The sequence below is a fragment of the Natator depressus genome, chromosome 25 (assembly GCF_965152275.1).
Source record: "Natator depressus isolate rNatDep1 chromosome 25, rNatDep2.hap1, whole genome shotgun sequence".
Classification (NCBI taxonomy): Eukaryota; Metazoa; Chordata; order Testudines; family Cheloniidae; genus Natator; species Natator depressus.
In genome coordinates, this window is record NC_134258.1 from 5,390,854 (window position 1) to 5,416,132 (window position 25,279).

At 56.9% G+C, this 25,279-nt stretch overlaps 1 protein-coding gene across 2 annotated transcripts; it reads right to left on the reverse strand.

Annotated features, from left to right (window-relative positions):
* Positions 1-1,276: 1,276 nt before the first annotated feature.
* Positions 1,277-24,617, reverse strand: ABHD17A (abhydrolase domain containing 17A, depalmitoylase). Of its 2 annotated transcripts, none has more exons than XM_074939506.1 (5): positions 24,484-24,617; positions 21,412-21,954; positions 9,808-10,002; positions 4,355-4,534; positions 1,277-2,399 (listed from the first exon to the last, which is right to left on the reverse strand). In XM_074939506.1, the coding sequence occupies exons 2-5, from the start codon at positions 21,717-21,719 to the stop codon at positions 2,174-2,176; spliced, it is 909 nt and encodes a 302-aa protein (XP_074795607.1). In that variant the 5' UTR covers positions 21,720-21,954; positions 24,484-24,617; the 3' UTR covers positions 1,277-2,173. The 2 variants fall into 2 exon arrangements, with proteins under 2 accessions (XP_074795607.1, XP_074795608.1); XM_074939507.1 differs by having other exon boundaries at positions 24,496-24,616.
* Positions 24,618-25,279: the final 662 nt, after the last annotated feature.

Consider the following 25,279-nt stretch of genomic DNA (forward strand, 5'->3'; position numbering starts at 1 on the left):
GCTCCCACTCATTCTCCCAAGAGCCACATTTATCCCACACGTTTTCTGCCCAGGCCTGGTGGCATTTGGGGTTAAAACTCAGCCCTGCGGGGAAGGGGATGCACATGCAGGTCAGAATCGGGAGGGGGGTCGGGGGGCTGAGGCCTGGTCTGTCTTGGCTCCTCGTGTGCTGTTGCTCACCTGCAGGAATGTGGCGAGGGGCCCCAGCTGCCCGTAACGCTGGTGGCTTTGCACCAGCCTTGTGCCCAGCAATGGGGGGAAAATGCCAACACAGCCAGAGCTCTGGAGAGGCTCCAAACCTCCCGCCCAGCACATCAGGAACTCACCCGGGGCAGAGATTCTGTTGTGGACCCTAATAAATGGGGCGAAGGGGGAGACTAGGTCAGGGGGACACATTCTAAACTGGGGTAATTTACACCCTTCGGGCTAGTCTGCCCCCTCCCCGCCCAGCCTCCGGGGGTCCCCATATGCTGCTCTGGGGTCACAGAGGGGCCGTTATGTTGCAAGGCCCTGGAGATGAATTCCCTAGCACAGGCCCAGCACAGAGCACATGGCGTCAGAGATTCTGCACTGGCCCACCCTTCTGGGGAGAGGACAGATGGTCCAGTGGCTGATTCATTCCCCTGCTTGGCTACACACTCACTGGGTGACCTTTGCCTAACTCCCACTGAAATCAGCCTGACCCAGTCGCTTGGTGCCTCAGTTTCCCCTCTGCGAAATGAGGATATGAGCCCTGCCCTGCCTCCCAGGGGGGTTAAGATAAATACATTAGCAATCATGAGGGGCTCAGATACTGTGGGGAGGGGAGCCATAAATAGGAGCACAGAAAGCCAGAGATTTCAAGCAGCCCAGGGCTGCTCTGACTTAGCCCGGGGGCAGGTTCAGTCCCCAGAATCCAGAGGGCAATGGAAGTGGCATAAATCTCCTGTGCCCCCTTGCCCTAGCAGCACGTCCCAGAATGGAGCTGGCAAAGAGAAGCGTTCCCCAGTGGCTTCCATCCACCTTGGAAAGGGGGGTCATGATAGTGGGGAGGGGGGGAAGGGGCACAGGGTGGCTGCCCTTGTTGGTGAACTCATGCTGGGCTCACGGGCCTGCAGCTGTGTGCTACTTGGGCGGAAGGGGGAAATCAGGCTGCTGGCGCGACACATCACACTGTGTAAAGTGTCATAAATTGTCCCTTGTGCTGGACTCTAGAACCACCCGATCCGGGACGCCCAGAGGTGTAAAAAAGCCCCAGATGGGCACCCGGTGAGAAGTGTTGTAAAATTTTACATCTTAAATCTTTATTCTTCGATTCCCTCCTTCCAGCGTGACTCGAGGGATCTGTCTCTAGATATCTGGAGTAAAGAAAGGGGGTGCCCCAAATACAGGGGAATCTTGCGGAAAGAGAAAACAGGACGGATGCCGAAGATCGGGGACAGCGCATGTCTCCTAACCACGCTTGCCCGACCCCTTTCAGATAGCAGGGGTTGCACGTCGGGGCCGTTCCCTCCCAGCAGGGAGCTCAAACGCCACTCGGTCCCCTCCATCCCTGCCCTCCTGGTCCTCACTGGTGTTCGATCCAAGGGAAGCTTTGCTCAGGGCCAGAGAGCCCTGCTCCTCCATTCTGACGCTACTGATCTGGGTAAGGCAGAAGGAGGGGTTGGGGGTGTCTCATGCAGTGATCAGATCCCAGATAGGAAAAGGCATGGGGCTCTTCAGGGATAATTAACCCCCGCAAATCTGCAGCCAGGCCAGGACTCCAAAACATCTCATTGCTCATGGCAGAACAGCTGCATGACGGGAAAGGAACTAAGAGGGCTGTCTGCAGTGGGGATGGGGGGACAGAACCCACAGCAAGCTCCAGAGACGGATCGAAAGTGGCCTCAGCACTTGGAGCAGGAGTTGGGAAGCTGGAGCCGGTCTTTTCCCCACCGCATGGGCTGGGGCTGCCCAGGCTGAAATGGGAGCCACCCCGCATGTCCCGTCTGTAGTGTCTGGTGGGGAGGCGGAGGGTGGGCCGAGCCGGGAGCACCGTGCCTGGAAACACCAATGACTTGAGGACTGGCCACGTCCCGCCAGCTCGCCAACCTCAGTGTGGGCTGGAGCTGAGGCTGCCCAAGTTGTTACACCTCCAGGGGGCAGCGCGGCCTGATCCTGCCTCTGGGTCAGAGTCAGGGGTGGCAGCTGGGGCTCAGTTGCGTTGGCTGGTCAGCTCCTGGGAGATGAACTTCCGCAGGCGCTCGAGGTACTGGCTGTACAGTTCAATGTCATTGTGGCCTGCTCCCTCCACCCACAGGGGCTCCACGGCCTTGGGGCAGCGCTCGTACAGCGCCAGGCCATGAGAGAAGTCGATGACCTCATCTTCGGTGCCATGGATGATGAGGACGGGCGAAGTGATCTTGGACACCTTCTCGATGCTGCAGGGAGGAGAGAAGCAAACAACCCCTGAGCAAACGCTGCCCTGCATCGAGCACCTCCAGCCACGAGGGGCGCCCCAGAACACGCTGCAGCCCAGGCCCCACCACTGAAATGCAGCCACCTCTGGGGTGGAGGAGGGGAAGCAACCAACTAGCTCACAGCCCTGTGCACAATCTGTTGGGGGTGGAGGGCCTGAGGAATTATGGTAAGGACTTGCAGCAAACTCCCCCCCCCCAACCCCTAGCTAGACTGCAAACCCCTCATGACAGGGGCTGTGTATCCTTTGTCTAACACCCCATAGACCAGTGTTTGCCCACAATAATGGGCTTGCTAGGGGTGCCACAAGCTCGGGGGCAGGGGCTCCACATGGATTGGCCCTCAGACCCAAAGAGGCGTGTTCTGAACTCGGGTTGAAATAGCACATGGCAGCGCAGGTTGGCAGCTCAAGATCCAGTCCAGGCTCCATCTGCATCTGCTCAGCCCAGTCCAAAGCCCTCACTACGGTTTTCACCTGGTTCGCTAACCTGAGTTCAGAACGCACCTCTTCTGCAGCAAAGACAGACCCCAGGGACTCTGGCTCCGCCGTGCTCCGACCACAAGTAAAAACGGGGCTTCTTCCAGCCAGCCCTGTCAACTCCTAGATTTCAAGGCCAGAAGAGACCGGTGTGGTCATCTGCTCCGACCTCCTGCACGCATGGGCCAGAGGATTTCCCCCAGTGCTTCTCGCAATGAGCTCAGAAATCAGGGAGCCTGAGCGCGTCCTTTAGAAAGAGCCGACTGATCGCCAGTCAGAGATTCCAAGTGATGGAGGATCCACCATATCTCTTGGCACAGTTCCCTGGGGATTTTCCTTTTGGTACATCCCTGTTCCTGGAGGGTTTTAAGAACAGGTTGGACAAAAAGCTGTCTAGGTTTACTTAGTCCTGGCTCAGCGCTGGGGGCTGCACTAGACAACCTCCCCGGGTCCCTTCCAGCCAGACATTTCTATGATTCTGTGATCGATGTTGCCTGTAACTGACAGCATGTGTACACGGCTATAGAACACCTGTGGCTGGCCCAGGTCAGCTGACTCGGGCTCGCAGGGCCATCAAATTGCAGGAAATATTCCGGCTCAGGCTGAAGGGGTCTCAGAGCTCAGACTCCAGCCCAAACATCTATTCTGCAATTTTATAGACCCACAGCCCGAATCAGCGGACCAAGGCCAGCTCCGGGTGTTTTACTGCAGTGTAGACGTAGAGGTCTGCAGGCAAACCAGAGCCACGGCTGTCACTGTGATTACACAGGGGTGCTGACGGGAACTTAACAACCCATTCTGCTGATGCTGCGCAAACAGGAAAAGCCTCCCATGTCCATTTGGGCCACTAATGTCTGCAAGGCACTTCGAAGGCTCCAGGCTGAGGTTCCAATGCAAGCGGGGTGCTGTGGGTACAAAGCAGCACCATGCAGGCACCCTGTAATCTCGTTGTTTTGGGGGATGCGTGGCCACTTCTGGAGGAGAATCTGCCTTCGGTCCCCAGGCTGGCTTTGGGGCCCAGCAGGCGAGGCGGCAGCACGAGAATGGGGGAGGGTGGGATTAAACCGGTGCCTCCCCGTCCCCTTACAGGGGTGGCTGGATTTCCAGAGGGGCAGCTGGCAGCCACAGGGGCCCCAATTTTCAGACCCAGGCACTTTAACAGTTTGTCTGCATCCTGCCATCTGGCACCAATGGACATCCATGCACCCCGGCGGAGACGGGCACCTCCCCAGGGGATAATCAGGTGTCCTTCCAAGGCATCCGCACAGAAAACAGCCCCAAGGCTCACCTTTTACCCACAATCTCTTGTGCTGCCCCCCACCCCTGCAAGGGCGAGTTGCAGTTGGAGCCCATGTGGACACTGGGCCATTGTCCCCTGGCAGCCTGAGCTGAGCAATCTCCCCAGCTGGGGGGGGGGGTCAGTGTGGGGGGAACACTCACTTGGGGAAGGCGTCAAAGCAGTACGTCTTCTTAGTGTCGGGGAAGGCGACCCTCATGCCCGAGGTGAGGGGTGAGTGCAGCACCACGGCGGCACACTCGTAGCGGGAGGCCAGGTCCACGGTGGGCACCGTGCCGATGCTCTGCCCGTACAGGATGATGTTCTCCGGGCTGATCCCGTACCTGGGCAGGAAGGGAATCTGGGGGGTTAATTCCCAGGTGCTGTCCAGCTGGGGAAGACATTCTCCCTGCAGCCCCAAAGGGAGATCCCAACACAACAGGTTGATGGCGAACAAGGAACTGTCCCGCCCAGGCCAGGAGATGGGCTAGAAGGTCCGACAGGCCTGGCTGCTATGACTCTCTGAGAGTGAGGGTCCCTGGGCAGAGGACACTAGGTGGTGGGATTCCCCCCAGCCCATCGGGGACCCCAGTACAGGGCAATGCAAAGGGCAGCCCAAGCCGGCTGTCTCCCTACAGGCCACCTGGGCAAAAGGCAGGTTAACCACCCCCAACCACAGAGACCGAGTGACCCACCCACGCTCACACAGGCAGAGCTGGGCCATGCACCCCGGACTCCTGAGTCCCAGCCACGCAGCAGCCTGTTCCCATCCTTCCCAAGGAGCTGTTGTGGGGGGCTCTGGGCTCCCCCCGAGAGCCGCAGCCGGGAGCTGAACCCTGCACAGCAGCGAAAACACCGACTCAGGCTTGTGGCACTGATTTGCCTCCTGGTGGGGGGAGGGGGAGGAAGTGGGGCCCCCCGCCCTCGGGCCTGATCCTACTCCTCCTGGCCGCTGCCACGGAGCTCAGTCCACGAAGGGCAGGGCCCCCCTTCTTCTAGCCTCTCCCCCCAACGCTATCAGCTGAAACAAACACCCATCCCCGGGCCAACCTACACGCACCACAGAGGTTGCCATGGTGACTGGCTTATCCCCTCTGGGTTTCGGGCCTCGCCCCTTCCACAGGTGGCTGGCTCCCCCCCAGCCCAGATTCAATCAGACCAGCCTGAGGTGCCCCCCCCTTGGTCCTCGGCACGCTAAGATCCTCGGGGCTGGGCTGCCCTGGGTCCTGATTCGTTCCCCACAGGGAACATGACTGAGTCCCGTGCAGGCCTGTGGGGCTGATGTAGGGCAGGGAAACCTGGGGGAGGCAGAGGAGGGGACGGCTGCTCCAGCGGGGGGCCCGGGCCCGGGGAGCTGCTGAGGGCAGGGGGGGTGGTGGAGGGAAGTTCTGGGAGCAGAAGCAGAGGCAGAAGCAAGGCAGGGAGGGCCCTGGGCAGGAGGGCGGCCCAGCCAGGAGCCAGCAGAGGGACTGTGGGGTGCAGGGGCCACTGACGGCTGGGAGGAGTCGTCGGGTCTGGGGGGCTCCATGTCTCATTGTCACCCACCCAGGATCAATTTAAGTAAGGCATCGAGCAGGCCCGGGCGGGTGGGGGGGGGGGGGAACTGCCCAGCACAGCCTCCCCAGCAGACGGCTGCAGTTACTCGCCATCCCCCTGGCCTGCTCCAGGCCGCAGGGATTCTCTGGATCACGAGCCCTGTAGGGCGAGGATCGCTTATCCGCCTGGCTGTGACCTACTTCTGCACAGCGCCGAGGGCGGAGGCAGGGCCGCGCACAGGACCCAGGCAGACGCTGTGCAATTAGCAACGTCAGCGGCTCCAGTGTACATTTCCCCAGGGCGTTCGGTGCTGGGGGAAGATGCCGCGTGCCGCATTGGCAGTCGTGGGGATAGAGGCTTCTGTTTACCCACAGCCTGGGCAACAACCGGGCAAACTACCTCCCCCCACATCCCCAGCTCTGGAAGGACACACCTTTCCGGTTGAATTACTAAGGCCCAGTCAGCCCCGGGGTGGCTTGGTCTTTCCCCCTGTTTGGATCCTTCCCTCTGGGTGAAATACAACTGAATTGCCAGTCGGTTTTCTCGGTGCCAGTGAAGGCATACACCTGCTCTGGAGAGGGATACTGGTACCGAAGGACTGGCCAATGAGCCCCCCACTCAGGGCTGGGAGCCTTGTCTAGACTAGTCATTTCTGCCTTGGGCTCAGCTTGAACCTGGAGAGGGAAGGCGGATTCTTTTGCTGAGTGCTCAGCCCCACCCTGTGGCTTCTCTCTTTTAACAGAGCCCAGCCCACGTCCTGCCTTCACCCAAACCGGAAGGCTCCCCACGGCACCAGGCGATGAGTCACCCCAGAGCAAAGCAGCTGGGTGGGCTGGGACTGTCTAGCACCACCACATAAATCGCGGCCTCCGGCCTCTCCCTCCTGCTTCCCCCTCTGCAGAGACGCCAGCCCCTGCCTGTGACTGCCCGGATGACAGGGCCGGCGGCTCTGACACCATGGGCGCAGTGCAGGCTGCTCTCCGAACAGGCACTAGGCAGCCAGAGGAGGGACAGGTGGCCTCCTCCGAAGACCACAGGAGGAACCCGCCTCCCTGCTCAGTAGCGGGAGTGTGGCCGAGTGGGTAGTGCAGCAGAGTGGGACTCAGAAGAGCTGCGTTCTGTTCCTAGTGCTGCCACTGAATGGCCTTGGGCAAGTCCCTACCCTGTGCCTCAGTTTCCCTGCCTGCCCTTTGTCTCTGTTGTCTAGCTAGGCTGTGCTCTGGGACTGGGACTGTCTCACTCTGTGTCTGCGCAGTACCTGGGACAATGGGCCCAGGTTTAGCTTGGCTCTAATACAACTAGTAATAAAGGGAACCTGCGTGGGGGGAGGGGAATGTGGTGCCCTCTAATGACATGCAGAAAAGGTCTGAAGCTTTATTTGTTTCCTGGTGTGGTTTGTCACATTGGGAACTCAGGAGATGCTGAGCAACAGCAGAGTCAACAGGGTTAGACACGGGCAGACCATGCCCCCCAGGGAGTCCTGGTCAAGGGATTTCTACTCAGGCTGTTCACACCACTTCCCTTATTGTCTTATTTCCTGTAGGAGAAACACTCCCTGGAAAGAAGATTCAGTGATCCTGTCGTCCAGTTCAAAGCTCCTGCTGCACATCCCAGAGTCACCCAAGGAGTCCTCCAGCTAAACCAGACCTGCCGCCCCCGCCAGACACAAAACTAGGTGGAACAAACCAAACTTTCCAGACCCTCTTCCTACCGTATCAAAAAGGGCACAAACCTCCCCACAGCCCCTTGCTGGGCACTTCCAGGGCAGCCTCTGAGACTCCCAGCCACGCACCCGCCAGCTCCCGGCATCCAATCCACAAAGGCCCCCTTGGCGCCGATCAACGCGTGGCAGGAGAAAGCACCGGGCCCGTCCCTACGCGCCGAGTCAGCGGGGCTCATGCATCATGGTTGGTTCTCCAGGATGCTTCCTTCTGCCCCAGAGGGGTTCAGCCTCTGGGGCCCGGGCAGCCCTTGACCTCATCACTGAGGCTGCTGAGGTGGTGGCCAGTGAAAGCAACCATCTCCACTGGCCCTGTCCCCTGGGAGCTGAGCTGGGACCCACCAGCCCCCTGCACGCTGGCAGCACCCACCCCTGGACCACGGTCACACTGGCCACCCCAAGGGGAAGGCTCCGTCCCTACGGTTCCCCCGGAGCCTGCCCGCCCGCGCCATCCCGTGCATTAGCTCAGCCCTGCCCCCACCCCACCAGCGGCCTCCCCTGCGAGCCCCTTCCGAGCGGCTGTCTCGCCCGGTGAGGTTTCCTGTTTTCCACAGTGCAGGCCATGGGGCTTTCCTGGCCCTCCCCGCCCCCACGGCACTCTCTGCGGTGACCTCGAGCTGGGCTGCCTGCATCTCACTGTGGGTGACGGGTTCCCAGCCATCTAAAATGCTGAGCCACCAAATTGCTGTGTTCTGAGCCAGCTGGGCCTCCTCAGGGCGCCACTGATTTTGACGTTTTGATTCTGAGCTTTTTGCTACAAACAATTTGCAGAAATTACGGTGAATTCGCAAAATGTTTTGGTCAATCTGAATCTGCCTCTTTCGCTGGAGAAAGTTTCAGTGGAAGTATTTCCCCGGCTCTCCTTGCAGTATCTGTGGCTTGGCCCGGAGAGGGAGAGTCACACACGTGCTACCAGTGCTCTCCCCCCCGTGGCCTGGGTCGGGGGATGCTGGGATTAGGAGAGCTCTCCTCACCCTGTATTGTCTGGCCTCAGCCTCAGCCACTTGCCTTTCACGCTGGTGTGGATCTAGGCTGACGAGAGAACTGGGGGACGGGGCTCCTTGTTGGTGGAGGGACAGAGCCGGGTGGCGGCCGCGTACTGCAGCCAGCATTGCCTTGCCAGATCCCCCAACAGCTTCCTGTCGCAGGGCGAGAGGATGGAGCCTGGTGGGACTCCATAGAAACATGAGATCTCCCAGCAACACCGGACGGTTCATCCCAGTGGAGCGCTCCAGAGTTGGGAGTCAGGAGTCCCTGGGCGCCCCCCTTCACCTGGAACATGGCTCCCTATGCACATCTATCCACCCAAGCCTGGGTTCTCCCCGTTGAACAGATGGGGAAACTGAGGCACTGAAAGGCGGAAGTGACATGATCCATTGAGTCGGTGGCAGAGACAGAAAGAGAACCCAGGAGTCCTAGCTCTCTGAGGTTTAAGCCACAAGGCTGTCTCTCCTCTGTAGATAGCTGAAAAATCTGCCCATCTGCCCCAAAATACTCTCCCACTTTTAGCCCAACTCTCAGGCTTTGAAACCTGAACCTTCTTCCAGGTTCACAAAGGTGTGGTGGGTTCCCTCCTATCGCCCCCATTATTTCTGTGCCACATCTGTGCTCCCTGGCTCCCTGCAGAGGAGCTCTGCGACCGCAGTGAAAGCTGCCCTCCGATACTGCGCACGCAGCTGGAAGCCCCAGAAATCTCACCCTACAGCTGCCCTGAAGGAGCAATCTGTCCCACCAGGTGACAGTCGTCCAGATCATAAATAACCCTTGGCCCTGCTCTAGCACGTGACCTTCCATCTGAGGCTCTCAGACAACTTGACACACAATAAGCAAAACCCCTCATCACACCTCCTATGAGGCAGGTCAGTATCATTCTCCCTGTTCTACATATGGGGAAACTGAGGCATGGAGGGGAGACATGCCCAAAGTCACAGAGTGGAACTCAGATCTCCAAAGGCCTATCCACTGGGCCATGGTGCCTCTCTCAACCTTAACCTGCAGCCCTCCCCCTCCCACGCTCTTCTGGCCCTGAGCTCCGCTCATGCCCCTCAAACCTGACCCACAGCTCCCAGGCTATGCCAGCCCTGGGATCCCCCCCAACTCTGCCGATGCCCTCCAGTCCTGACCTGCAGCCCCCTGCTATCTCGGCTGTGGGGGTCCTTCCTATCCACAGCTCTGTGATGCCCCTCAATCGCAGCCTGTAGCCCCTCTATGCCAGGCCTGGGGTCCCCAGGCACTGACTGCCTGAGCAGGACTCCGGGAAGGCCAGATCTTCCTGTACCCACTTCCCTTTACTCCCCCTCCCAAGCAGCCTTGGGCCTGTGAGGCCACTGGGGAGGCTAGCCGGCCCCAGGCACAGCTCACCTCGTTCTCAGGGCCTGCCAGGCCGCATCGATGTCGGCGTAGAGATTCTTCTCCGAGGGCTTCCCCGTGCTCACGCCATAGCCCGAGTAGTCGTAGGAGAAGATGTTGCAATTGATGCGGGTGCCCAGGCCGATGTAGAAGCTGCTCATCTGGCCCAGGTCCACAGCGTTGCCATGGGAGAAGAGCACCGTGAACCTGCCGGGGCAGAGCTGCGGGTTAATGCACAGAGAGGGGCGGCCGGAGGCCCTGGGCCATTGCTGGGCACTGCAGCCTCCTGCCAACTGTCCTGCCCCCACAGGGACCCAGCACAGGACTGGGGAGCAGCTGGGAGCACCTTGCTAGCCAAGGGCTGGGGGAGCCACAGGAGGAGGAATGGGGGAGGGGAATTTGGGGGGGAAGAGGATGCAGGGGAGATCAGGGGGCACAGAGAAGCCTGGGGGGGGGGAGGCAAAGGAGGGGGAGGTACAGGGGAGGGCCGGTGCCAATGTCATTCCAGAGGAGAACAGGATGGGAGGAGACGGGAGATGGAAAGGTAACTCCAGCAGAACGGAACCCAACCCCTCCCCAGCACCAGCCCCCTCCCCAACTTGACCACCCCCCAGCTCAGTCTAACTGAAGTTCCTTTAACCCCCCCACTCCTCCCCCCCGCCCGCGTGCTCCTAGTGGGAGGGGCAAGAGGCCGGAGGCCGCACGCCTCAGACGGCGCAGACCCAGTGAGGGCAGGGGGCTGGGCCCACCAAGCGCCCAGAGAGAGCAATGACCTTCCACTGAAGTGAACAGCGACGTCTCACAAACAGCCGCTGCCCCCCTTCCCCGCTCCGCCGCCCGCTGGCAGCAGAAGCAACAGCAGCAGGATCCGTTGTTACTGCCCCACGGGCTGGCCTCTGGGGCATGCCTGGTGTGGGCTCTGAAGACCTGCGGGCAGTGGTGATGAGTCTGACACTCTCCCCTCTGAGTTCACACTGGCCTGGTGCCATGGTGTGGGCTAAGAAACACCACATTAGAGGGAGGGGAGTGGGTGACTCTTCCCACTGGTTGTTTGCAGTGTAGCTGTAGCCATGTGGGTCCCAGGAGACCAGCGAGACAAGACGGGGGAGGAGGGACCAGCTTTTACTGGTACACTCCCACGTTAGCGTCAACTTCCTGGACACTATGATCAGCTTCCACAATGGAACCCTACAAGACAACCATATACAAGAAACCGCAGGATCTCCCCACCTACCTTCACAGATCCAGTAACCACCCCAAACGCTCCAAGAAATCCGTTCTCTACAGCCCGGCACTCAGGCACCACAGAATGTGCTCCGAGGGGAAGGTCTGGGATACACACCTTAACACATTTAAACCCGCCTTCACCAAACTAGGACACGCCACCAGAGAAGTAGATTGCGTCATGGAACGGGCCACCCAAAACCCCAAGAGAACCTGCTTCAGGACAGAAATAAAACCCCCTCCAACAGCACACCCCTAGTTGTCACCCACCACCTCACACTGGAATCCATACGGGGTATCATCTAACAACTACAACCCATACTCAATGGGGAGCCCATCCCGAAAGAAATCATTCCTGAACCCCCACTTCTGGCCTTCAACCCTCAACCTCTCCGAGCTCATCAGAAGCAAACTCTCCACAGACCAGGACACACCAGCGCAAAGCGGCCCCAGACCCTGCCAGAACAACAGACTCAAAACCTGCAGACACATCTCCCCCGCTACAACCATCAACACCCCCACCCCAACACACCTTTCCAGATCCATGGGTCCTCCACGTGCCTATCACAGCCCGTGGTGGGCCTCATCCAGCACACTAAATGCCACAATAACAGCTGTGTGGGTGAAACCAGACAATCACTACGCTCTCGAATGAACTTACACAGGGAAATGATAAAAGCCAAACACACCCTATCACCCTGTGGGTGGACACTTTTCACAAAGCGATCACTCTACACCTCATCCTCAAAGGAAACCTGCACAACGCTTTCAAAAGACGAGCCTGGGAGCTTACATTCATAACTTTGCTAGACACTAAAAATCACAAACTGCACAGAGACACTGGCTTTATGGCTGTTACAACAATCTGTAACCCACTGACCCCCTCTTTTTGTCCTATGGCTGTGGAGGTGTTAATGGACAACTCTGCCTTGAATGGCCCCTTACTTACAATATATGCTGCTACTCATGCTAATCAAACTGTTCCACCTTGCATTTTGCTGGGAGGACCTTTCCCAGACCTGAAGAAAAGCTCTGTGTGGCTGGAAAGCTTGTCTCTCTCACCAACGAAGCTGGTCCAGTAAGAAGCATTACTGTGCCCATCTTGTCTCTCTTTCCCCTGGGGCAGAGCTAATCTCAGTTACGTGCTCGGGCATGCTGTGCTGCGGGGTGTGGGGGCCTTCGTAAGATGGGGGGCACTCCTCCCTCTTCGGCGTGTTGTGAGCATCAAAGTGCAAATGCTGCTCAGAGCGAGGCCGGAGGATGTGACTCGGCCTTACTCTGAGGGGAGAGCAGATCTTCAAAGTGCACCAGGGAAAACCAGCTTCTGAGCAGTCCACAGCCCAGGGGGAAGGGAGGGGCAGGGAGCCACATGCTCCTTGGATCCCAGCCGCCAGAGAGAAGATCAGAGACTGAGCAGCTGGCACGCGCGCCTTCAGCCAGACGGGGCCGGCGTATATGAGGCCGCCAAAATTGACAAGGCAGAGAGGCTTGGCTGGCGGCATCTGCAGCCAGACCAGGTGCTAACGCACTTCGTCAGCTTAGAGGCAAAGAAATCCCCTGCAATCCCAGCCTGTCCTCATCATGTGCTAAATCCAGGCGCCGGCAAAGAACAGCGGGGGCAGGTCTGTGCTTAGATCAGCTCTTCCTGGCACTCCTGGTTCGGCTGGCGCGTTTGGAGGCAGAAATCCCACTCATGGGCAGTCAGTTCCTCTTTGCCAACCCCAGTCCCCCTCGCCCGGCCTGCTCCGCCGCCAGGTCCCAGCGCTGCCTGCAGGAGGACAGCCCCACAGGACAGACGTACGGCACCGGGGTCCCAGCAGACACATCCCAAAATCCGGGGCACGTGGGCCTGGATGCAAGGCGGGACGACCCCCAGCCAGAGCTGGTGTCTCCGACAGACGGCAGTGTGACCTCATGCCGGCCACGGAGAGCCTGAACCGCCCATCGGCGCCAACTGTGCCGGAGGATGGGACGGGAAGGGGGCTGGGCAGCAGGTGGCCTGGCTGGGAGTGCGGCCCCCAGAGCAGCCTCCGACCCCAGACCTCGGCCACGGCGTCAAACGGTCAGAAATGGACTACGCGAAAACCTCCCATTTCTGCTTTGCTCAGCTCTTCAATTCTTGTCCCCATCCCGCTCCCCCAGCTGCTGTCTTGGTATGGGCCAGCTGCTCTGGCTGACCCTCGGTATGAGCTGTCTGGCCATTGGTACAGTTTGGCTGACCCGTGGTATGGTACAGCTGGGGGGACCCTTGGTGTGATCTGGCTGAACCTTGGTATGGTCTGGCTGGGGCACCCTTGGTGTGATCTGGCTGACCCTTGGTACAATCTGGCTCGGTGACCTTTGGTATGGTCTGTCTGGGTGAGTCTTGGATTCCAGGCTCTCTCACCCATGCCCCCTGTGCTAGTCCAGGCCTCACGCCCTATCACCTGGGTTGGTTCCTCCCCCTGTCCCCCCCCGCCGCGCAACTTAGGCCGGCCCAGCCGAATTCAGCTGTGCTCCAGGTGCCTCGGCCACGATGCCGTCTGCTCCTCTCAGCGACAGCTGCGGGCAGCATCTTTCGCTGGGCGGCAGGGAGAGCCCTTGACTTTCCCAGAGCCAACGTCAGGTGCCAAGGGGCAGGCTCCAGCTCGCCGCACCGGCCCTGCAGGGCACCAGGCCAATCAGGCCAATGCAGATACACATCGCCGCACATGCACGGTGCGGGGACAGACACGTAATACACTGCACTTATCGCTGCCCTTTGCCCTCCTCACCTGCACTCTGGATCGAGCCCTGGGTTCAACTCCCAACTTTGCCACTAGGCCTGACAGGAGTCCTTGGGCAAGTCACTTTCCTCTCTCTGTGCCTCACTTTACCCATCTGTAAAATGGGATGAATGACACTGACCTCCTTTGTACAGTGCTTTGACATCTCCTGATGGAAAGTGCTGCGTACAAACTAGGGATTATTAACCAACCTGCCCCAAAGTTTATTCATTCCTCTGGAGCAGCCATCCCCAAAATTATTCCACTGCTATACCCAATTTACGCTGGCCAGATGCCCATGATGGGTAAACTTGGGCCTACACCAGTTCAAGTTTAAGGTCTGATTGCTGTTACTATCGATGAGTTGTACTAAAGGAGCCCTTAGGGGTCCCCAAGTGAGATCAGGACTCTATCATACTAGGCACGGCACAGACACATAGTAAGAGACAGCCCCTGTGCCAAAAACTTGCAGCCTAAACAGAGGAGGCAGACGGTGGGAGGGGAAGGGACTTGCCCAAGGTCATCCACAGGTTAGTGGCAGAGCCAGAAAAACCCGAGTCTCCTGAGACCCAATATAGTACTCTACCCACTAGGCAATGTTGCTTCAGCAGGTGTTTTATACTACGTGAAAATACAGCTCTCACTTCTCGCTTCAGAAGGGCCTAAGATCGTGCACGTGAAAGCCACAAGATGCTTAAGCACAGACAAACTATGTGAGGTTATTTTGGGGCGTGAGGGGATGTGGGTGTGTGGGGGGGGGGGGAGGGTGTGACTGGCCCATTCTGAGCTGCGCTGTAGTTAGACACAAGGACCAGGATTCAGAGGGGAACGGGGGAGGATGGGAAACAGCATTTAAAGTCAGGTCCTAACGCCTAAATGGGAAGCTGAGCTGTTTTTAAAAATCTTGGTCATGGTAGCAAAGGGCTTTTAGTCTAGACACACAGAAACTGGGCTGATTTAAGTCAATCAGTTTCTAAATAAATTTAGATCAAACAGCCCTCTGGTGCGGACACACTTAAATCGTGTTTGTGAGGGCCTCCTCCTGGGAAAAGCTTAATTTGTTTGTTACCAGATTCAGAATCTACTTTAGCTAAAATCACTGTAGTTTCTGTGTGCTGAGCAGGGCCTCAGGGGCCGGGATTTACAGGTGGAGGGATAAGTCCCCTTAAAATGTCTAAATCCATTTCTAGCATACAGTAGAACCTCAGAGTTACAAAGAGACCAGTCAGCCACGCACCTCATTTGGAACCGGAAGGACGCAATCAGGCAGCAGCCGAGACCAAAAAAAAAAAAAAGAAAGAAAGAAAAAAGGGCAAATACAGGACAGTACTGTGTTAAATGTAAACTACTAAAACAATAAAGGGAAGCAGCGTTTTTCTTCTGCAGGGTAAAGTTTCAACGCTGTACTGAGTCAATGTTCAGCTGTAAACTTCTGAAAGAACAATCGTAACGTTTGGTTCAGTTACGAACACTTCAGAGTTACGAACAACCTCCGTTCCCGAGGTGTTTGGAACTCTGAGGTTCTACTGTAGTTTCTCCTCTGACACCTGGTATAAACAGGTTGCATGATGGTTGGAAGTGGGGTGTAGATGTTATTGGATACCCTATATACCTGACTTGTGCAATGGGCTTTCCAAACTCCAGCTGAGAAAATCCTTATAGTCCAGCATTCTCTGCTCTCCCTGCTACGTACACTTACAATTTAGACTGACCTGGCCATGTCACTTGAGGGTAGGGGTGTAAAAAGTTCAGACCCTTGAGTGCAGTAGTTAAGTCAACCTAACCCCCAGCACAGATAAGCCTAGGGCAACTGAAGAAGAAGTTCCTCCCCGTGAGCTGTAACGACAGTTCCTCAGGATGTGTGTCCATAGGGGTGCTCCACTTCAGATGTGCATGTGCGTCTCACGCCCTTGATTGGAGATTTTCCAATAGCAATGCCTGTTCAGCCGGCGCATGCCCCTTAGCCTCGTCGTGCCGGACCCCAAGGCTATATAGGGGTGTGTCGGCGAACCGTCCTCCGTGCCTTCTCCACCCAAACATCTCTGCAGAGAACCGTCTGAAGCAGAGGCGAAGCAGAACGAGCAGGGGAGCACCATAGGGACCCGCATCTCAAAGAACTGTAGTCACTGCACAAGGTGAGTCATCTCTTCTTCAAGTAGTCTTCTTCAAGTAGGGTGCTCCACTTCAGGGGACTTCTGAGCAATTTCCCCACAGGCAGGAGGGAGCTTCAGAACTGAGTCCAGAATTGAAAATAGTACTCCTGTACCCTGAGCCACATCAGATCGGATAGCCTGGATCATGGCGCAGTGCTCTGAAAATGTAGGTACTGAAGCCCACACGGTAGCCCTACACATCTCAGACATCAGATGTTCTTAAGCAATGCCATGGATGTTTCTTGTGACTTGGCAGAATGTGCTGTCACCCCTTGAGGAAGATGAACGCTTGCGGTCTCATAACAAGTGACAATAAATCCAGCTATCCACCTCAACAGTCTCTGAGCAGCAATTGTAGATCCCTTGGCTCTATCCATGGAGGAGATGAACAGCCTGGGTGACCTTTGAAATCACTTGGTCCCATCCAAGTAGAAGGCCAGTGCTCTTCAAACATCCAGGGTATGAAAACAGAACCCCTACATAGGTCTATGGCTCTGGGAAAACCATGGCAGATGAATAGATTGGTTGAGGTGGAACTCTGAGAGAACCTTAGGTAAGAATTTAGGGCATGGGTGTAAAGAAACCTTATTCTTGTAAAGGGGAGTTCCGCCATCAAGGTGCAAATCTCCCCAACTCTACCGGCGTTGTGATGGCTCCTAAAAAGGCTGTCTTCATAGATAAATGGAGTAGAGAACAGGTTGCCGTAAATTCAAATGTTTCATAAAGTAACTGAGTACCAGATTGAGGTCCCAGGTTGGGGTCAGGTCTCCACTTTTGGGGTAGAGATTCCCCAAACCCATAAAAAACCTAGATACAGGATGAGCCAATATGGAAAATCCCTCTATATTCGGATGAAAGGCTGATATTGCAGACAAGTGGACCTTTCTTCAAATCCAGCAGATAATCCAGGATTGCCTCTTGTCGGGGGTCAGCAGCCACTACCGCCAGGACCTCGGAGAACACTCTTGGGGCCAAGGAGAGACCCAAAGGGACACTAGGGCTCCGTCTCAGGCCAAGGCGCTAGAGAAGGAACTGAGGGCGATTTGCCTGCTCGTCCCTATAGGGCTTTGGTGTCTGGCATAAGGAGGTATAGGGCGCATGCGCGGCCCAAACGGACACTGCTAGCGGAAAATTCTCCGACCAAGGGCTCAAGGGGCACCTTAAGCAGAGCAGCCACAGGGACACTACTTGAAGAAGAATAATTTTTCCATCAACCTAGCTACTGCCGCTCGGAGAGGTGGGTTAACTTCCACTGCTATAGGAAACGTCTGCACGACAATGCTACACTGGCGTAGACATGGTCTCATGCTGTTAACGCTGTCAAAAGCCCTTCGCAAACGCCCTTTCATTAAGTTTCATGACAAGCAGGAACTGTACACCGATAAGGGACCTTTTCACCCACCACTAAGAGGCACCCACCTCTGGAGTGGGAACACAGCAGCTGTTTAACCCTGCACTGGCACGCTATGTAATCGTTGAGGACAGGAAGTGTGGAATACCCTGCAGGGAGGATTCGCTTCAGAAGAAGGTCGCTACCTTAGCCAGGAGCCAGGTCTAACATGGACAGAAAGACCCACTTCCACCCACGCAGCATCAGGCAGCACTGCCTCCAAGGAGGGGAGTGCCCCCTGCTGAGTCACTGACCTCTGGAGGTCTCCGATCCAAAGAGCGACCCAGTTTGAGAGACCCAATGCCCACGGTGGCCCAAGCAACAGGCATCACGCCACATGTCAGCTGTCAGGAACAAAGGCAGTGACCCAGGAATTCCAAAGGCAGCTGCGAAGCCCCCGGCCGTGCAGAGAGCTTACGCAGCAGCTGCCAGTTCCCAAACTCAGCCGTGCCCCTGCAAGCCCTAACCGCAGGCAGGATGAACAGCAGACTCTAGGGCAGGGCACACACAACGTGAGGAGGCCTCGGTGCTGCTCCCTGGTCTGCCCTTCCCCCGCTGTCACTGCCGGGTGTTGGGAGCCGCCACCACTTTTTGGAGGTTTAGGAGTGGGCCAGACAAGTCCCACCCCAGCCTACAGGGGGGAGCATGGAGCCTTGGATAAGAGTGGCACAATATCAGCCCCAAGCAGCCTAGCAAAATGTACCTGCCCTGGCACAAAATCTACAGCACCCGGCACAACCGTGCCTCTAGGTGCCACTGTGTAATACACATAATAAACGCTCTCCAAGATGATCAGAAAGGCAAGTGATGGGCAAGGAATAAGAACGTAAAAAGCACAGAATCATGGGGGGCAGATGGGGAACTAGTGATATTTCACTTGCCCATGACGAATAGTTGCTAGCCCGGGCATGTAGAAGGTAAGTTAAGTATTTGAGACGCCCTCCATCCATCTCGGGATTATTCTGCCCTGCAAGGCGGGTTGACAGCAAAGATCTAGGTCTCTACGTGTTAAGATGTTATTCACAAGGAACAAATACTTAATAATGGGCTCTTCAATCTACAGAGAAAGGTCCAACCTGATCCAATGGCTGGAAGTTGAAGCTAGACAAACTCAGACTGGAAATAAGGCATACATTTTTAACAGTGAGCGTAATTAACAATTGGAACAATTTACCAAGAGTCATGGTGGATTTTCCATCACTGAGTTTTCAAACCAAGATTGGATGTTTTTCTACAAGACCTGCTCTAGGAATTATTTTGGGACAGTTCCCTGGCCTGTGTTACACAGGAGGTCAGAGAAGATAATCCACAGTGGTCCCAACTGGCCTTGAATCTATGATCGCAGATCAAATAGAAGGGGTGAAGTAGGAAATAAATATATCACATTTGTGACTTTAAATCTCTTCTGTCCTTGTTGTTTTGGTTTTTTTCCTATTTAGAAATAAAATCTCTAACATTTTAGACCCAAATTTGTCAAAGCAGCCCCTGACTCTGTTGGCTTCTATTATCACAACTTCAGACACCTAGGGAAGCCTAGTGATCAATCACCGGAACAAGCTATCAGGAGGAGGGAGTCTCACCTCTGGATGTCTTCAAATCTAGACCCTAGACCCAAATCTAGAATTCTGCAAGATGCTTTAGCCCAGGGGTTTTAAACTTTTTTTCAGTTGCGAGCCCCTAAAATATTTCGAATGGAGGTGCAGACCCCCATAGTCTGTGGATCCCCAGGGGCCCATGGATCCCAGGTTGAAAACCACTGCTTTAGCCAAACACGAGTGATTTGGCTCAATACACGGGTAACTGGGTGCAATTCTCTAGCCTGTGATACACATGAGGTCAGATAAGATGTTCTAATGGTCCCTTCTGGCTTTAACTCTATGAATCTATATCCCGGCTCAACTGAAGTCGATGGCAAAACTCCCACTGGCTTCCGCAGGGCCAGGACATCAGCCCATGGGTGTCCTTTTCAGAGGTGGTGAGCAGCCGCGGAGCTCAATGACGCCAGCTGGGGGCCTGGGTGCCCAGTACTCCCCAGCTGTCTCAGGCTGGGCACCTGGAGATGGAAACCACCAGTTGCCCTGAGTTGTGAGTTCTCATCTTGAGGGTCACAATACCCCTGCCCGCCCTGCATTGCTACGTGGGAGGGGAATCCTGGCTTAGTGGGAGCGGGACCCCGAGACAGAACAGGTTGGGAAGCACCCGTGGACTATGCGGTCAGCGGCGCTGGAGAGCAACGGCCCCTCTGCACAGTACATCCGCAGCCCATCCCAGCCAGGGGCCCGGACTGACTTGCAAGGGCTAGCACTGGGATCACAGCCTGGTCGGTCCTTGGCCAAACTGCTGCACAGTTGGCCAGGGGATCCAATCATGGCTCTTCCGTCGTGGACACCAACCAGCCACTGGGCTGAGACCCACCCCCGCATATCCAGTGGATGGAGAGGTACCGAACAGACGCCTGCCCTGAGGAGAAGGCAGCCTCAGCCCTTCACCATGGCTAGGGAAAGGCTATGTAGTGTCCGTGGGGTGAGGGTGGGCCTCGAGAGGGAAGGGAAGGGGTTAATTGAAACTGACATTCTGTGGGGCTCACTGGCCTGGTAGCAGAGAGGGTCTTCTCGATGCCCGTCCTGCCACAGCTGTGATCCCAGCGCAGCACCTGCGAGGGACCCTGCTTTGGTTTATCAAGGCCCAATCCGCGCACACCGAAGGCAGCGGGAAGGAGTGGGGCAGCACGGAAGGGAGGGAGACGTGGCTGCTGGACTGGGGACACGCACTCGTGGGAGGAACCTTGAAACCTGAGCAGCTCATGGACCGATGCCCTCTGGCAGCAGGGTGAGAACGGGGAGGAAGACACACCAGGGCAGATGCCTCAGCAAGTGTGGGGTCTCACAAATCATGGCATGTGGGACACAGAGACTTGGGGGGGGGGTGTGGAGGGGGTGAGGGGCACAGAGGTCTCGGGGGAGGGGATGTGATTTCACCGGCACTCCTAGCTCAGAAGAGCGGCTGGGGTTCCAGGTGCGAGTCAGGGCCTAGAAACCCCAGACTCAGCTAACGAGACTAATGAGCCCAGCCCACTAAGTGAGGCAGGGGAGTGGGGCTGAAGATCGGTTGCGGGCAGGGACAGAGAAAGGAGCCAGCGCTGGTCCACAGTCCATAAATAAAGCTACCACTCACCCCACCCCTCACTGCGCCCAGCTCTGCCATCTGAACCAAGCTGCCAGCAAGCTGGAGCCCAGGCCCTATGCTCAGGTGAGGGAATAGTGGCCAATCAGAGGTGGGCAACAAGGCCTCACCTGGCAACCCATCCTTGGGAGCCTGGGATCAGTCCCCAGGGCCCCCATACGAGCTGTGAATGTCTCCGGCAAAGGGGCAGGCCCCCACAGGCAGCCTGGACACTCCCAGCGCAGCATACCTCATCCATTCGCCTGCATTCAGCCTCGCCATTGTTATTCAATAACCCTCTGCACTGCACCAGCAGCATCCCTTGGCGGATCTCACAGCACTTCACAACTATCAGCTAATTAAGCGGCACAACCCACCCCCCAGTATAGTGCCATTCACCCTCATTCTACAGATGGGGGAAACTGAGTCACAGAGCAGGGGAAGCAACTTGCTCAAGGTCAGTAGCAAGGCTGAGAACGGAACCCAGGTCAGCAGCAGGGCTGGGAACGGAACCCAGGAGTCCGGGTCAGCGGCAGGGCTGGGAACGGTACCCAGGATTCCGTGCCCCAAGCACTGTGACTTTACTACCTCCCTCCCCTTTGATCTTTCTGTTTGATTCCATCCCCAATTCTAGTTATGAGCAAAACAGGTTTTGACAGCCAAACCTCAGTGAGCATTTGCCCGGGCGTCTCCAAATCTCTGTGACTGGGCATCTCGCTTGGGAAGGTGCCCGATCTGGCACCGGGTCACTGCAGGCCAGGAAGTGGCACCATGTCATTGCATTGCATTGCATTGGTGCAGGATGGCACGCTGCCTACAAGGTGTCACGGACAGAGGACCTGCAGGATGGGATCAGACCCTTGGCCCAACTGAGTCGGGAATCCTACCCCCTGCTCTGCAAAGAGGGTTCAGCTCCCAGACCCGTCCGCAGCTTGCCACTCACCTGGCGCCAGGCACACACCGGATATACATGCAGCCGACCCGGTTTCCCCGGCCACTCTTGGTTAGAAACACCTCAATGGTGTCCAGCTCCCGCTGGGCGTACTGGAAATCCGCCCGGTCCGTCAAATGCAGCTTCCATCGCCCCGCGGTGCCTCCTCTCAGAGAGCTGGTGCTGCCCACGGGCTCCGGCTCGGGGACCATGGCGTAAGTAGGCTCCGGGGGGAGGAAGGCCAGTTTGGCCGCTATCCGGCTGGGGCAGGGCGGGCAGCAGAAGAGACAGCACAGCTCACTCACCGACAGTCCGTTCATGGCGGCGGAGAAAGCACCGAGCGCGGAGTTCAGTTTATTTTTCGATTTAACGAACAAAATCAAAAGGAATTTTTTTAAAAAACCAGCAGATCCGGCCTGGTCACCACCCGTCTCCTCAGCCTGCCCTTGCCATGGCGGCCGTCACAACCAACGGGCCAGGCATCTGCTGCGCACCCCGGCGCCGGTCAAGGTAAGGTCGGCCACCCTCTGTCCGTCCGCACCGGTCGGCAACGCCCTAGGACCGAAGGGGGATGGACAAGGGGTTGATGAGAAACCACGGGTAGTGCAACCTGGCAAAAAAGAGCATCCCAGCCCACGCTCTGAAAGCTACACAGCACACAACCACACAATTCACACACCCCCCAGAAAAACACACACAGCACAACCAAACAATAGACACCCCTCCCCAGAAAAACACACACAACACATACAATACGCACTCTTCTTTGAAAAACACATAACACCCATCACCTCACCGAAAATACACACTTTATACCTACACAATACAACCCCCTTGCTGGAAAATACACAACAGACACACACAAAATATACCATCCTCACTCCAAATCCCACAAAACACAACACACAATACACACCCACACAACACATACTCTCATCAAAAACCACACAAACGAACACCCACACAGTACATTCACCTCATCGAAAACCACACACAAACCACCCACGCAACATACAACACTCACTATTAATCACACACAGTATGCCCACACAACACACATCCATCACCAAAAGCCACAAAAAAACCACCCCCATGCCATACTCTGCTGACACATAATTCACCCACCCAACATACGCCTGCCACCAAAACCCCCACACAGCACAGCCGCACAACACACCAAAAACCACATGCAGCCCATACCACTCACCTACCGAAGCCACACACTGACCAACGCACACGGATCACCAACACACGCCACACACCTCCTGCGCCTCAAACCCCACACACAACACAAGACACAATGCCCACCATGGCCATGATCCTGCAATCCGGTTGACAGATTCCCTGCCCCCCCCCACACACACACAGAGCTCAGACGACGGACATGGGGCTAGCATGTTGCGTGTGCTATCATCCTATGCATCGTCGCGGCACCACATCCACTCCAGAAATTACACAACGCCCCACGCACGGGGCAGCAATTCTGCAGCATACGCTCACAGCCAGGAGACAGAATTTAACACACACACCAAAGCGGTTTCTGCAAGTTTGGGCAGAGCCTCCCGTCTGAGGAATGTTAAACTAGCCTAGACCCCGAGGAATTCTACTCCAGCTGCTTCCGCAGGCGGGGAAAGAAGAGGAAAGGGTGGAAGGAAAGAGAGGCCTGTGAAATAGAAGGCTTATATGGAAATATTTCTATCCCGAATAACTGGATCCCCCCCACTCCCAGAATAACTGGATTACACACACACCCTCCCTCCCTCCTCCCCCCCCCCCCAATTTGGGGCTTGTTTTACATTAAGGGCCAAATTCTGATCTCACCCCAGTGTAAATCCTGAGTAGCTCTACTAAAGTCAATGGAGGTCCTCGGGATTTAGGCCGGTGTAGGAAAAAGCAGGATTGTGACTTCCCCCTGCCTCCCAACACAAGCTGATGGGGGGCAGGAGGGAGATGGAAAATAATCTATTCAGCCCCTCCCCCCATGGCCCCCCCTCCCAAAAAGAATAGGTCCCAGGATCAGAGGCGCACTTCCTTCCATTTCATTCTTCCCTCCTGCTGGGATATTTGTGCTTTGTGCAGGTACTCAGCAGAACAGCTGCTCCCCTCTAATGGTACATCAGAGACATTAAACACACCTGTCCACACTAGACAGGTGTCTGCCACACAGACATGACAGATGCACCCTACACAAGTGCCATGAGACACACGTGCTGCCGCACGACCCGCCTGCAAGGTACGCAGGCGTTGTATGCATGACAGGCACACACACAGAGACGCACGCACAAACGCTAATGTTTGCTTGCTTTTCACGGACACACGCACGAGACAACACCAGACGACACGCTCACGCACCCAGTGACCTGTATTACAGGCACACACCTGTGTGTACTATAGACACATGCAGGGTAGAAACACACACACACATTTACAGTGCAGGCTCACGCCCACACCTGTCTACTCTACAGACACGCAGATTAGAAAACACACACACACACCCGTCTACACTACAGACACACATTTGTCGATACTACAGCTTGACAAAGCCCTGGCTGGGATGATTTAGTTGGGGTTGGTCCTGCCTTGAGCAGGGGGTTGGACTAGGTGACCTCCTGAGGTCCCTTCCAACCCCGATAGTCTATGACTCTTACAGACACAGTCACACCCCTGCCCACACAAGACTCGTGCAGCCCAGACACACACTTATCTGCACCAGACACACACACTTATCTATACTGCAGACACAGCACTATCACAGAGCTACAAAATACATGTAAGTATCCATGCGACAAACACACACTTATCCCTATTCCCAGACACACGTGCACCCGCTATGAAGACAGTATTTTGGGGGCAGAAGAAGGGACCAACTACCGGGGGTTACGACTGCTTAAAAGAAACCAAAACTAGCCCCTCTCTCCAAGGATCTAACTCCAAACTTAACTGGGGGGGTTGGGGGGGGGCAGCGTTTGGATTTACACAAGTAGGCTGCAACCCTGCCCTTGCAGAAGTCAATGCCGGGAAAGGGCCCCCCTCCCCCGAACAGTGCACCCCACACACAGCACGCTAGAAAAATGGGATAATCACCCCCATAATCACCCCCACATCCTGCAGGCGCCTTGGCCTCCGCTGAGCAGGGCAAGTTCGGAGCTGGAGATATTGAAGGAGCCGAGCGAGGAAGACACCAGCAGCCGGGGCGGGGGGGCCGGCTGCAGTTGGGGCAGAGGGAAAGAAGGGGCGCAGGGAAAATCAGCTCCTAATGGGACTGGGGGGCGGGGGAAGGTGATTACAGCTGGGGGAGGCGATACAGGGGGATTGAATCAGCTCCCAGATGGGCTGGGGGCTGCACCGGGACGGGCTGGGGGCTACAGAGGATCGGGCTGGGGGCTGCAGGGGATCGGGCTGGGGGCTGCACCGGAACGGGCTGGGGGCTGCAGGGGATCGGGCTGGGGGCTGCACCGGGACGGGCTGGGGGCTGCAGGGGATCGGGCTGGGGGCTGCACCGGGACGGGCTGGTGGCTGCAGGGGATCGGGCTGGGGGCTGCACCGGGACAGGCTGGGGACTGCAGGGTATCGGGCTGGGGGCTGCAGGGTATCGGGCTGGGGGCTGCACCGGGACGGGCTGGGGGCTACAGAGGATCGGGCTGGGGGCTGCAGGGGATCGGGCTGGGGGCTGCTAGGCAGGGCACCTTGCTCCCTTATCCGCTGCAAGCTCCGGAGCGGGGAGCATCCGGGCTCAGAGCCGGTCCCGGGCCCCACTCCGAATCGGGCCGCTGCTGCCCGCCCCGAGCCCCGCTCCGAACCGGGCCCGGGCCCGCTGGCGCGCTGAGCAGCTGGAGCCGGGCGCGGCCCGCCGCATCCCCCCGGGGGCCCTGCAGGCTGG

Coding starts and splice junctions, on each gene's coding strand:
- ABHD17A (XM_074939506.1), bottom strand. CDS start 21,719: ATGAACGGACTGTCGGTGAGTGAGCTGTGCTGTCTCTTCTGCTGCCCG. Junction 10,003..21,411: donor CGGTGTGTGCCTGGCGCCAG/GTGAGTGGCAAG, acceptor CTGCCCCGGCAG/GTTCACGGTGCTCTTCTCCC. Junction 2,400..4,354: donor TGCTTTGACGCCTTCCCCAA/GTGAGTGTTCCC, acceptor TCCTCCCTGCAG/CATCGAGAAGGTGTCCAAGA.